The sequence below is a fragment of the Crassostrea angulata genome, chromosome 7, assembly GCF_025612915.1.
Source record: "Crassostrea angulata isolate pt1a10 chromosome 7, ASM2561291v2, whole genome shotgun sequence".
Lineage (NCBI taxonomy): Eukaryota > Metazoa > Mollusca > Bivalvia > Ostreida > Ostreidae > Magallana > Magallana angulata.
Window position 1 is genome coordinate 60,466,467 of NC_069117.1, and position 12,202 is coordinate 60,478,668.

General features: G+C 35.9%; 1 protein-coding gene across 1 annotated transcript in view; it reads left to right on the forward strand.

Moving 5' to 3' along the window:
- Positions 1 to 9,170, forward strand: part of LOC128191425 (hemicentin-1-like) — a 79,855-nt gene extending 70,685 nt beyond the window's left edge. Inside the window, exons 34-42 of the mRNA XM_052863479.1 lie at positions 2,198 to 2,317; positions 2,632 to 2,751; positions 3,266 to 3,394; positions 3,755 to 3,883; positions 6,403 to 6,525; positions 6,638 to 6,820; positions 7,175 to 7,297; positions 7,590 to 7,716; positions 7,933 to 9,170. Of these exons, the coding sequence (XP_052719439.1) occupies positions 2,198 to 2,317; positions 2,632 to 2,751; positions 3,266 to 3,394; positions 3,755 to 3,883; positions 6,403 to 6,525; positions 6,638 to 6,820; positions 7,175 to 7,297; positions 7,590 to 7,716; positions 7,933 to 8,308 (1,430 nt within the window). The 3' untranslated portion in view covers positions 8,309 to 9,170. The remainder of the gene's footprint in view (positions 1 to 2,197; positions 2,318 to 2,631; positions 2,752 to 3,265; positions 3,395 to 3,754; positions 3,884 to 6,402; positions 6,526 to 6,637; positions 6,821 to 7,174; positions 7,298 to 7,589; positions 7,717 to 7,932) is intronic.
- The last annotated feature ends 3,032 nt before the right edge of the window (positions 9,171 to 12,202 follow it).

The window sequence follows — 12,202 nt, forward strand, 5'->3', positions numbered from 1 at the left end:
ATTACATATTACATACATGTTACATAACATTTTTGGAAACAGCTATTTTTTTTAAATTGGAATTTAGCCTTACTATTTTATACAGGACTTGGACACGATTTTAGATCAAAATTTTGTTTTCAATTTCTTTATGCATAAAATGATTTACTTGCACATTTTGAATAATTGACCATAATTTGAATGTTAGAAGTCAAGTTATAAGATAGATACAGGGGTAAGAATTTATTGTTATGTAAACAAAGCTCGAGTCTTATGTTTGTTTACAAATAATATAAAGTATGAAATTACCATACTGATTCGATGTGATCATAAATGATATTAATGATATTATTAATAGAAAAAAGCAACATTTGAATGAAACTTGCACCAATAAAACACATGTGTAAATAATAACAAGACTCGCGCTTTGTTTACAAAACAAAGAATATTTAATTCTTTATCTTTCTTTTAACTCAGTATTTGACTTTCAAAATTAGTATTATGTTTTTTTTAGAATGATATATGCAGTTTCATTAATTTATTTTTCATTTTAAGAAAATTCATTTTAAAAAAGATCTCTTACAACCTGTGTATTTTTTTTTTCAGTTTACATAACACAGTGTATTAATTGAATGTAGTTGTGTAGATTTATACATGTACCTACAAGCAATATACATTTAATATTCACCAGGTACATGTACCAGCCTACTATATTTGATAAATAAATGTACTTCTTTCATGCCTTTTTCATGCATTTTACTCATTGTTATATGTATTATTTATAATTAAAATACTTTGAAAACTTTTCTCAATTTATTTATTTTAATAAGATTAAGAAACGGACTATAGTTAATGCACGTTTTCAAGAGTTGTCTCTCTTGGGGACAATAATGAATGCTCCCCAGGGTTCATGACCCTGAATATTGAGTAGGCTGTGAGGTGTGATCAGGTAAGTGTGGAATCTATGTTCTGTATAGGTAAACATCTACCTGTATGTTGTGTACATTAGGTAAGTGTGCAATCTTACACTACCTGATATGTTTTCTATAGGTAAGTGTGGAATCTATGTTCTGTATAGGTAAACATCTACCTGTATGTTGTGTACATTAGGTAAGTGTGGAATCTATGTTCTGTATAGGTAAACATCTACCTGTATGTTGTGTACATCAGGTAAGTGTGGAATCTATGTTCGGTATAGGTAAACATCTACCTGTATGTTGTGTACATCAGGTAAGTGTGGAATCTATGTTCGGTATAGGTAAACATCTACCTGTATGTTGTGTACATTAGGTAAGTGTGGAATCTATGTTCGGTATAGGTAAACATCTACCTGTATGTTGTGTACATCAGGTAAGTGTGGAATCTATGTTCTGTATAGGTAAACATCTACCTGTATGTTGTGTACATCAGGTAAGTGTGCAATCTTACACTACCTGGTATGTTTTCTATAGGTAAGTGTGGAATCTATGTTCTGTATAGGTAAACATCTACCCGTATGTTGTGTACATCAGGTAAGTGTGCAATCTTACACTACCTGGTATGTTTTCTATTGCTAAAAGTTTACCCACTTGCCAGAAGGAATGCCCTATCCCTGATTCTACCACATTATCCTCTCCTACGAAAGCGTTGTGTCATCCTTGACTCTTTTCAGAGTGCCAACACCTATGGGGCAAATTACTGGAGACAATCTCTCCCACCAGCCAGAGAATACCCAGGTCCCAACGTAAGCGCCAAATGTAACAGAGACAAATATTGCCTCTGCTGGGGTTTGAACCTGGGTCCTCTGGCATGCATATTCAGCATTGTACTAATTACGCTAAAGGGTTAACCCACTAGTCAGTGCTAGTTGGTTTGCCAATTACATACCTGAATATCTGATGCTACCAAAATATATATACAGTATTAGTTGCAGGTCTGTAGCTCCCAGTTTGAAAAATTGGATGGACTACCTGGGAGTTACAGTTTTGTACTGATTTTTGTACGCCTTATTTTTTTAAAGTTTTAAAGAACTTTGGTTCCCAGTTTGTCCATCTAAATTTTATCAGACCGAGACCTACAGACAGGCAGCTATACAAAATCTAAACGAAAATACTGATTTATTTTTTCTTTAGTCCACACTACAATGCATGATTTAATCTTGAAGCCTTTGAATTATTTTGTTATATGTAATACTATTGGGTATGCTATAACCTCATTGGTATATTCGACTACTTGTCAGACATAGACGAGTGCAGTGAGGACCCTCTGATCTGTGGACAATACTGCAGGAACACAGCCGGCTCCTACCAATGTTCCTGTTCCCTGGGGTTCAAACTCAAGTCCAATGGAAAATGTACAGGTAATGATCGGTACTTATATCTCTACTGACATTAAAGGTTCCATAACTCAATAAAGTTTCATGATCAGGTATAGTGGAGCTTGTGATTTCAAGTTGTTAAAACAGGACTAGCGGGTAAGGTCATTTGAATAAATATGAACTCACAGATTAGCTAAAGATAGTAAATATAACAGGAACCAGGTAGTGTCAGTGGAAGGTGATTGTTTTTTAGAACATATTAGGCTGACAATAAACTGAATGGTAACATTTCTTTTTGCCACACAGTGATTTAAAATTGAGTTTTGAAATATCAAGTTTGATTGCTTGCTAAACAGATGTAAACGAGTGTACAGAGGGAATGTCGGCCTGCTCCCACATCTGTAGGAATCAGATCGGTAGTTACCGCTGTACCTGTCCCTCAGGCTACAGACTTGTCTCCAATGTCACCTGTCAAGGTAGGTACTCTGTACATTACAATGTCACCTGTCAAGGTAGGTACTCTGTAGATAACAATGTCACCTGTCAAGTAATGTACTCTGTGGATAACAATGTCATCTGTCAAGTTATGTACTCTGTAGATTACAATGTCACCTGTCAAGGTATGTACTCTCTGTACATTACAATGTCACCTGTCAAGGTATGTACTCTCTGTACATTACAATGTCACTTGTTAAGGTATGTGTTTTGTAAATAACAATGGCATCTGTCAATGTATGTACTCTGTATATTACAATGTCATCTGTCAATGTGTCACCTGACAAGGTATGTACGCTGTAGATTACAATGTCACCTGTAGAGGTATATACTCATTAAATAAAAATGTCATCTTTGAAGGTATGTACTCTGTAAATTCTATAACAAAGTCACCTGATTAGGCAAGTATTCTGTTGATATCTCTTACGGAATACAGATTCTGTAAAGATGAATTAATACACTAAGTCTTGTAGTATAAACCTTGACCTGTTCCAGATGTGGACGAGTGTGAGGAAGGTGTCCACAGGTGTACAGAGGAACAAGAGTGTCACAACATACAGGGAAGTTACCAATGTCAGCAGAAGTGTACAGACGGATACCAGGATGTAAATGGTCGGTGTGTAGGTAAGTACAAGTTGTAAGTTCTCTGTACAGAATAATTAAGGTGTTGCCTAATGGGTCACATTTGACTCAATATGCATGCATGTAAAGAAGGTTCCCAATTTGAATGTTCCATTACACAATTTTTTTTTTCAGTGAGCACTTTCACAAACAGGAATGAAAATGAAATTCAGATCTTCATTTTTGTAATATATACATGTAAAGTTATGTTTAGGAATATTGTTCAGTTTGATAGATACACTGTGCCAATTTACCATGAAATCAAAATATAGTTTGACATTATGTTTAATTATGACAAATTGGGTTGATGTTGAGTAAAGGTAACAGCAAAAATCAGGTAAAAGTTTGTGTATATGTTTACAGATATAGATGAGTGTTCTGTAAACAGCCACCAGTGTTACTCCAACCAGCGCTGTGTGAACTCTCCTGGGGGATACAGCTGTCAGTGTGAGTCAGGGTACCGGGCAGCCGGCATAGGACAGCCCTGTCTGGGTAAGTTGATCTATATATTAAAACTTCGCAAAACTATAGTCAGGCATAGGACAGCCCTGTCTGGGTAAGTTGATCTGTATATTAAAACTTCACAAAACTATAGTCAGGCATAGGACAGCCCTTTCTGGGTAAGTTGATCTGAATATTTAATCCCTCAAACCATAGTTAGGCAGAGAACAGCCCTGTATAGGTAGGTTGATCTGAATATTTAATCCCCACAAACTATAGTCAGGCGTAGGACAGAGTGTCTATCTAAATACAACTGCAGTGTCTTAGCAGCAGTCATAGGACATGCTTTTCTAGGTTAGTTGTTTATACCAACTTTCACTATGAGGCAAGGATTCTAGGCAGCAGGCATAGGATCCCCTGTCTGGATATGTTTTGATATCCTTCACTATGAGGATAGGATTCTATGCATCAGACATAGGATCCCCTGTCTGGATATGTTTATATATCCTTCACTATGAGGCAAGGTCTCTAGGCAGCAGGCATAGGATCCCCTATCTGGACATGTATTGATATCCTTCACTTTGAGGCAAGGGCTCTAGGCAGCAGACATAGGATCCCCAATCTGGACATGTATTGATATCCTTCACTATGAGGCAAGGATTCTATGCATCAGACATAGGATCCCCTGTCTGGATATGTTTATATATCCTTCACTCTGAGGCAAGGATTCTAGGCAGCAGGCATAGGATCCCCTATCTGGATAGGTATTGATATCCTACACTATGAGGCAAGGATTCTATGCATCAGACATAGGATCCCCTATCTGGATATGTTTATATTCTTCACTATGAGGCAAGGATTCTAGGCAGCAGGCATAGGATCCCCTATCTGGATATGTTTATATATCCTTCACTATGAGGCAAGGGCTCTAGGCAGCAGACATCCCTTATCTGTGTATTATTAGTTATCAGATTCAATCAGAGGTGCACAGGGATTTACCCTGGGTTGTATTCCATACATCCTGAGGATGAAGGGTGTATGGAATACAATCCAAGTTAAATCCCCATACACTCTTGATTGAACCTTGGTAACAAATTTATTTCTTATGTCAACCAAATAAATTTGTTTCCCATGTCCAATCCAGGGTGTATTTAGTTCAAGATATACCATTTCCGCATTTTATGCATTGTGACCTCATATTTTATGCATTGTGACCTCATATTTAACGCATTGTGACATCACTTTTTTTTTACCTCCAGCTCAAGTCGGGTGTAGGGAAATTTACACCCAGCTCGTTAGCCAATCAAATCTTATGTTTCAAGCTACATAGAATATAAGTTTATATATACATACCCTTTATAACCACTTAAAAAGGGTTCCAGGTAGCATATATCTGATAAAATGGAGGATATTATCAAATGATTCAGAAAGCCTTAACTTTCAAATGATTCCTTCTCAGAGCTTTGAAGACCATGGTGTTATTGATAGGGGGAGGGGGCTAGACTAATCCTCAGAAATCTTTACAAAACCTTATTCCCGAAATCCTAATCCGTGGGGGTGGGGGGTGGGGGGGGGGGGGGGGGGGGCTTGTAGTATACCTATTACTCCATATTTTCAATCTTTTCAAGGTATATTTATGAACAATTATGTTTGCTACAAAAGAAGTGGGAGAGGGGGGGGGGGGGGGTGATGCTATGTGCCTGATGGTAAGATCTAACTTTGCAAACAAAAGGGGGGGGGGTAAGCTTAGCCCCCCCCCCCCCCCCCCTAGCCCTCCTGTTTCCGACCACTATGATATATGTTTCTGATAAAAGTAAGGATATTATCAAATGATTCAGAAAGCCTTAACTTTTAAATGATTCCTACTCAAAGCTTTGAAGGCCAGGGTGTTTTCCTCAGAGTTCTATACATGTTATAAAATAATCTATTGCTAAATTAATCTCTATAATAGAAGAGGTATGTACAGTGTATACATGTATGTACAGTCATTTCATGCGTACCTTTGACAATTTAATGCTATGCTATGGTAATGCGATTTTAATGATATGCTAAGCGATTTCAGTGCAATGCTATAAGATTTGTATGCTATGCTATGAGAAATTGAAATCAAAGGCTTAATGATATGGTATGCTATGCTATGGTATGGTATATGCTATGAGATTTAAACAAAAACACCTCCATACACAGAAGAGTTCCACATATTTGGAAGTAAAATAATAAAAAGCCAAAGTTAACCACTAATCTGCAATGTGAGCATTTATTCTTCCACATAAAACCATTTAAAACTGAGTTAATATCATATTGTATGCTATGCTATGGTATGATATGACGAATGAGATTCTATGAGATTTTATACTATGGTATGGATTCCAATGCTATATGCTAGGAGTTTTCAATGCTATGCTATGAGATAAATCAATGCTATGCTATGCTATGGTGTATTTTTTAAAAGATATGCTTGAACTGATTGTACATATATAGATTATGCAAATAATATTGAAATAAGTGTGTTAAATCATAGATAATGGTCTTTCACTGCTGAATTCTGAGATAAGTTGTCTTTCTTTCAGATATTGATGAATGTAGAGAATCTCCCGGTGTATGTGCTTACCGCTGTCACAACACCCAGGGCAGTTTTATTTGTGTGTGCCCGCTGGGCCAGATTCTACTGGCAGAAAAACGCTCATGTGCTGGTACATCTATCTACACTTGCATCAGTCCAATTTTCTATTAAAACTGAAAATTTAAAGATATTCTGCCTCATCATGAATCTAGAAATTAAACCAAATTAACAACTGATTGTAGGGCTAGAGTATTTGGAACCTGATCCAGGTCAGAATTTTGTCAGGCCAGCCAACCAGAAACTGGAACTATTGCATAGTGTTCATAACAAAGGGTGCAGATATTCCAAGAAATGTCTCAAAAGAAATAAACGCTCACATTGTCTGCCAGGGTTCCAATTCAGTGTATCCCAGAATGCTTGTGTAGGTATGTACCAGCACACCCAGTCACTGCAGGCTTTGGGGGCGGGGGGATGGGCGGGGGGCCGGGAGAGAGTCATGCAATTTCATATTATTGATATGAAATTGTATGACTTCCTTATCAAAGATGTAGCAAAATTATTTTTATTTTTAAGTCGTGTATTCCTTTTTTGCAAGTTTTTTGACCAATGACAATATATAGTGGGAATGTTTTTTTCTGTTGGTATGTAAAAGGAACCTTTCCTGCCATGAAATTTTAGGACATTACAAAAATGTACATACTAGTATTTTAGTTTCAATTAAGAATGGTCCTGTCATGAAATAAAAAAATCCTTTTGTTTATCTTTTGCCTGTTTCACAGACATCAACGAGTGTAGAGAAGACCCCAGCATCTGTCAACACAACTGTAGTAACACAATAGGGGGCTACCAGTGTACCTGTCCCCCGGGCTACAAACTGGGCAGGAATGGAAGGAACTGTGTGGGTAAGGAAATCTAGTCAATGTTTGAACACTAGCTGTCAACAAATGTTGGGAACAATAGGATCAGGTATTGCACTCATGTATGTATGTAATTTTGGTAATGCTCGACAAAAAGATAATAAAATATGTCAATCTTAGTGGGTGTGCAAAACTATGGTAAATGTGTGCTACATGTAATACTTAAAAGTCATTGAAGATGTAGAATAAAATGGCACATATGATTGTAAGTTTTAATGATCAAGGTTTAATATATCTCAGAATGTGTAAGAATGAAGACATGTTGTTGATGCTTTAGATATCAATGAATGCATCAGCTCTAACATTGAGTGTGGACCAGAGAAGATGTGCTTCAACAAGAGAGGCGATGTGGACTGTATTGATATACCATGTCCTGAAAACTACTCCAGGGATCCACTCACCAAGTAAGTCAAACACTTCTCTTAGGGTTATTAAGTGGAGTATGAAACTTTGTAATGATTCAACTTCACAAAGGATGCAAGGTAATTTACTATAAGAAGGGTATTGAAACAACAATAGCTAATTTCTTCATGATCTTGTAATTTTGTTGTTGGACATATCAATATATAATTTGATTACTCCCCTAAAGACTGATATAAATGAGTTGTTTTCTGATACAGATACTGTGTTCTTGAGTGCATAGACTCATCTCTCTGTCCAGAGGGCGCTAAATATGCCGATGTGATCGAGTTCCGAACACTAGCACTCCCTAGCGGAATATTGCCTCAACAGGATTTAATTCGATTGACAGTATTTAACCAAAACAACGTAAAAATGGTGAAAACAGATTTCGTGATATTAGAAAATGACACTCAGGTGACCTTTAACCTGAGGCCATCCGAGGGGACGGGGATTCTGTATACAGAGCAGCCCCTGGAGGAGCTAGAGACGTATAGAATCAAAGTGAGAGCCCGGTCCTATAGTGCAGAGACAGGGGTGCTACAGTATCAGACAACTTTTATGATCCATATATCTATTTCTGCGTACCCGTATTGATGAGTGGTTGGAAGGTGTTTACTGATGATTTCATTTCATAATGAATGATAACTTGCTTGTGTGATTTTATAATGCATGTGTGAGTTGAATGTATTTAGTGATTTTTGAATGTGTTGTATACTTATTTCATAGGGCACGATTTAGTCTGCGGATTTAATTATATTTTATGATGAGAAAACGCTTTTATAGGTCAGTAGTGCAATTTTTCTTTTAAAAAAAGCAACATAATTATTGGTTTGTATATATGTTGAGGTTGCAATTGATGTGACTAAGGTAGGGATTCAGACTTCATAATGAATGCCTAAAATATGTCACAGGTTTTTTTTTAATAGAAGTCATATCATTTATGAATATTGACTCTCTATTTACGGTATTATACGTTAATATTGTTGCATTGAAATGAATATCACTTCATTAAGGTTCTCTGATCATCAGCCTCAAAGTATTTTTTTCATCCAAAAAATGTTATTTGTCCTTCAAACTTTAAAATGAAATCAAATAAAATTAAATTTTGAGATGGTATCCTTGTGCATTTTAAAAAGTTATTGCAAAGCCCATGATAAATATACTGGAATAATAAAACAAGTTGAGATAAAAAAAAGAAAAAAAAGAAAAAAGGTTGTATCGATGGCTCGAACCCAATCATTTCTTTGAATGCTAACACTAGAAAACCAATCAAATTTGTGTATATAAAAGGCAGAGGTTTGGAATGAATAAAGAGAAAATCGGATAAATTGGAGATATCGGACATGGCTGAGGGTCGGAAATTGTTAAGTGTATGCTAAATTGACAAAGATGTATCCAAAATCATACATTTCTGATATGTACCATATGTTGATAATAAAATCGTTGATATAAATTCTGTAAGTTATGGTTGGTTTTTTTAATATGCTTGAAATGTATATTCCACTTTTTCCCCAACTTTTTTCGTCTGGTTTTATGATGCATTTTTTACTGTATCCCCTCATATATAATGTGTTTTATTTGCCGACTATGTACATTCTCAGTGATGTTTTAATAAAGACTATTTCCAGTAAGGTTGACCTTCTGTTTGAAATGTGGTAATAACGAACAGTGGTCAAAATCAAAAGTCAAAAGAAAAAATACAAAACAGGAGCAAAGCAAACAAGGAACTTTACAAAGATTAGATGCAGTTTTATATGTATTTTTTAACTATTGACAGTTTCTTTATCCTGGTCCTCATAAGTTACTAATCTTAGTTACTTATTGCTAAACATGAATTATAAAAGTGATGTTAAGACATTCTCAATCTTCTCTACCCCTAAGCATCAAGTTAACTTTCAAGAGAAGCGGATAAGAAATCCCTATGGAGGAATTAAATTTGAGATAAGCAGAGAGAGAGTGGGAAATACATGTAGTTGCAATGAGAAGAGTTGGACAGGAAACAGGTAAGAAGAATGGCCACAGGAGTGAACAATGGACATATTATTAGCAAGATTGACACTCTGTGTGTGTGTTACACGAAAAATTAAAGGGACTGGCTGTCCTGAAAATTTAACAATTTCAATTGTTTGTGTCGTTAGCCTTTTTTAGTTCATAATAGATACTAAGTTTACTTGCTTAATATCTATTATTTATATTTGATCCAACACTTTTAAGATACCTAGTGTTTCATAAAATCAGAAATTATATCATTAATGATTGGGGAAAGCAAAATTTTAATTTCTTTAAATTACATTATAAAATTATCAGAATTATGCCTCAGACCCCCAACCCGCCGGAAAAGAAAATTTTCTGGATCCGCGCATGTTGCATTTTTGAAGAGAACTCGACAAAATTGATTGCACATTTAATAATCCAATATACATGTACTACCTCATCGATCACAAAAAGAGTAATTAATGACTTAATGAAATAAAAGATAAAATTAAAATAGAGCATCGCGGCCCAATTTTTATAGAGTACTCAATTACAAAATTTTACCAGAACGCCATTTAGTAATTTTTTGGTAAAATATTGCATTTTTTACTGATCTCAAACTTCTACACCTGCACACATTTATTTTCTATTATTTCAGTCATGACTGATTCTTTGGTATCGGTCCACTGCTCATTGGGTCTTATTTTGTCACGTCGCGTATTCTTTCAGCGGATATGGCATCTTTGGCTTCCTGAATCGGTTTTGTCGCATCCAAGTCTCCGCATCTAACAGCCTTTGTATACTGGAAAGCATGTTCTGCTGATTTGTGGGCGACCCCGTAAATGTTCAATTCAAATCCGATAAGATGTCTTCTCCATTAAAAAGCAATGACATTACTTTGTGGCACTTTTTCCAGGTTTATTTCCAGGTTTGTGACCCTCCTGTTTACATACTTTACAACGAGCGACGTTCTTGCAGTATCTCAAGGTGTGGTCTCTAGCCTAGCACCGGGTGCAAGAGAGTATCCGCTGAGATGTTGGTTGTCTGACAGCGCAAACCAGTACATTAGTTTATTCTGGGTAGATATTTTCCTTCATTTAAGGGTTCAATATATATAAAGAACACGATTTCCGTTTAATACGCTCGTCATCTTGTTTGTGATTGGGTGGCGAATATTTTAATTCATAAATTATTTACTTTTGGGTTTTACTTCAAGTTTTTCAAGTAATTCAGAAATAGCTGAATTATAGACAAGGGGAGACCACGTATCCTAATCTTTAAGGTTTTTTCTGTAGACCTATGAATGCCCGAGGTGTAGGGGTCGTATAAACATAAACAGAAGTCAATCAAAAAACGATATTGAAAAGTTTTTAATACAGATCTCCTCTGTTAGTTTTTCTCGGCTTGCGCCGTCTCTTATGTATATACGCCACAAGTTTCGGTCGAGCTGCAGACAGTGCATGGAATTTCCGACTACTTTTGAAACACAGTCTATGAGCTCGTAGTCCGTTATCCTACCGTTATATGAGCATTAGATCTCGGAGTCTTTTAAAGGGGCATGGTAACGATTTTGGTCGAATTTTATTTTTCTGTTTTTATTATTTGCAATGCTTCAGGAATGCATTTCTAATGATCAAATGAAATTTGGGTGCCGGTCGTTGAGTTTTAAGCAAGATACAGGGCTTACAATTCTTCGTCATGTAAACAAGGCTCGTGCCCTGTTTTTGTTTACATAGGTTCAATATACCATTAAAAAATCTTTTTAAAGCTGGTTTGTCTATCTTATTATTCATTTTAAGTATAAATAAACAGTTCCTAACGATTAACACAATCATTTTATTTAGATCTAAAACTGGAATTTTCACTTTAACATTCAAAATGTAAACAATCGCTTTGTTTACAGAGTGAAGAATTTAAAGCTCTCTAACTCGCTTATGTCTCATCAAATGACACTCAAATTTGGTTGCCTATTAAAATTGCCTTACTGAGGCATTGTAAACATCAAAATCGAAAAAATAATTTTTGACCAAAATCGTGACCATGCCCCTTAAAATATATCGTGAAATTATTAAGGTGGAATAACACATCGTCACAAAATGGCTGACCTTTGTTCGAAACGTCTTTTTGTTTTTGAAAAAAGATTTTATCGACGGCGACATATAACTTGCCTCATAGCCGAGTGGATAAAGTGTCGGTCTTGTGATCCGTACATACCGAGTTCGATTCCCGTAGGGGCTTTTGTTGTTAATAACTGAATTGATTTTTTTTAGATATTCATTTTTTATCCCAAATTTGCAAATTTTTCGCTTATTTGACATAATGTATAGTTAATATTTATTATTATATCTTTCACAATCAAATAATTTAAAGTTAATACCAGTGACTTTTTCCAGGTGTGTTATTCCACCTTAAGGTCCCCTGTCTGTTCACCCTTAACAGAATTTAGATTCCTTGCATGGAGAAAGCAGTCGGCTATTCCTGTGCCAAGTAAAGAGTGTGCACCAGGTATACAGG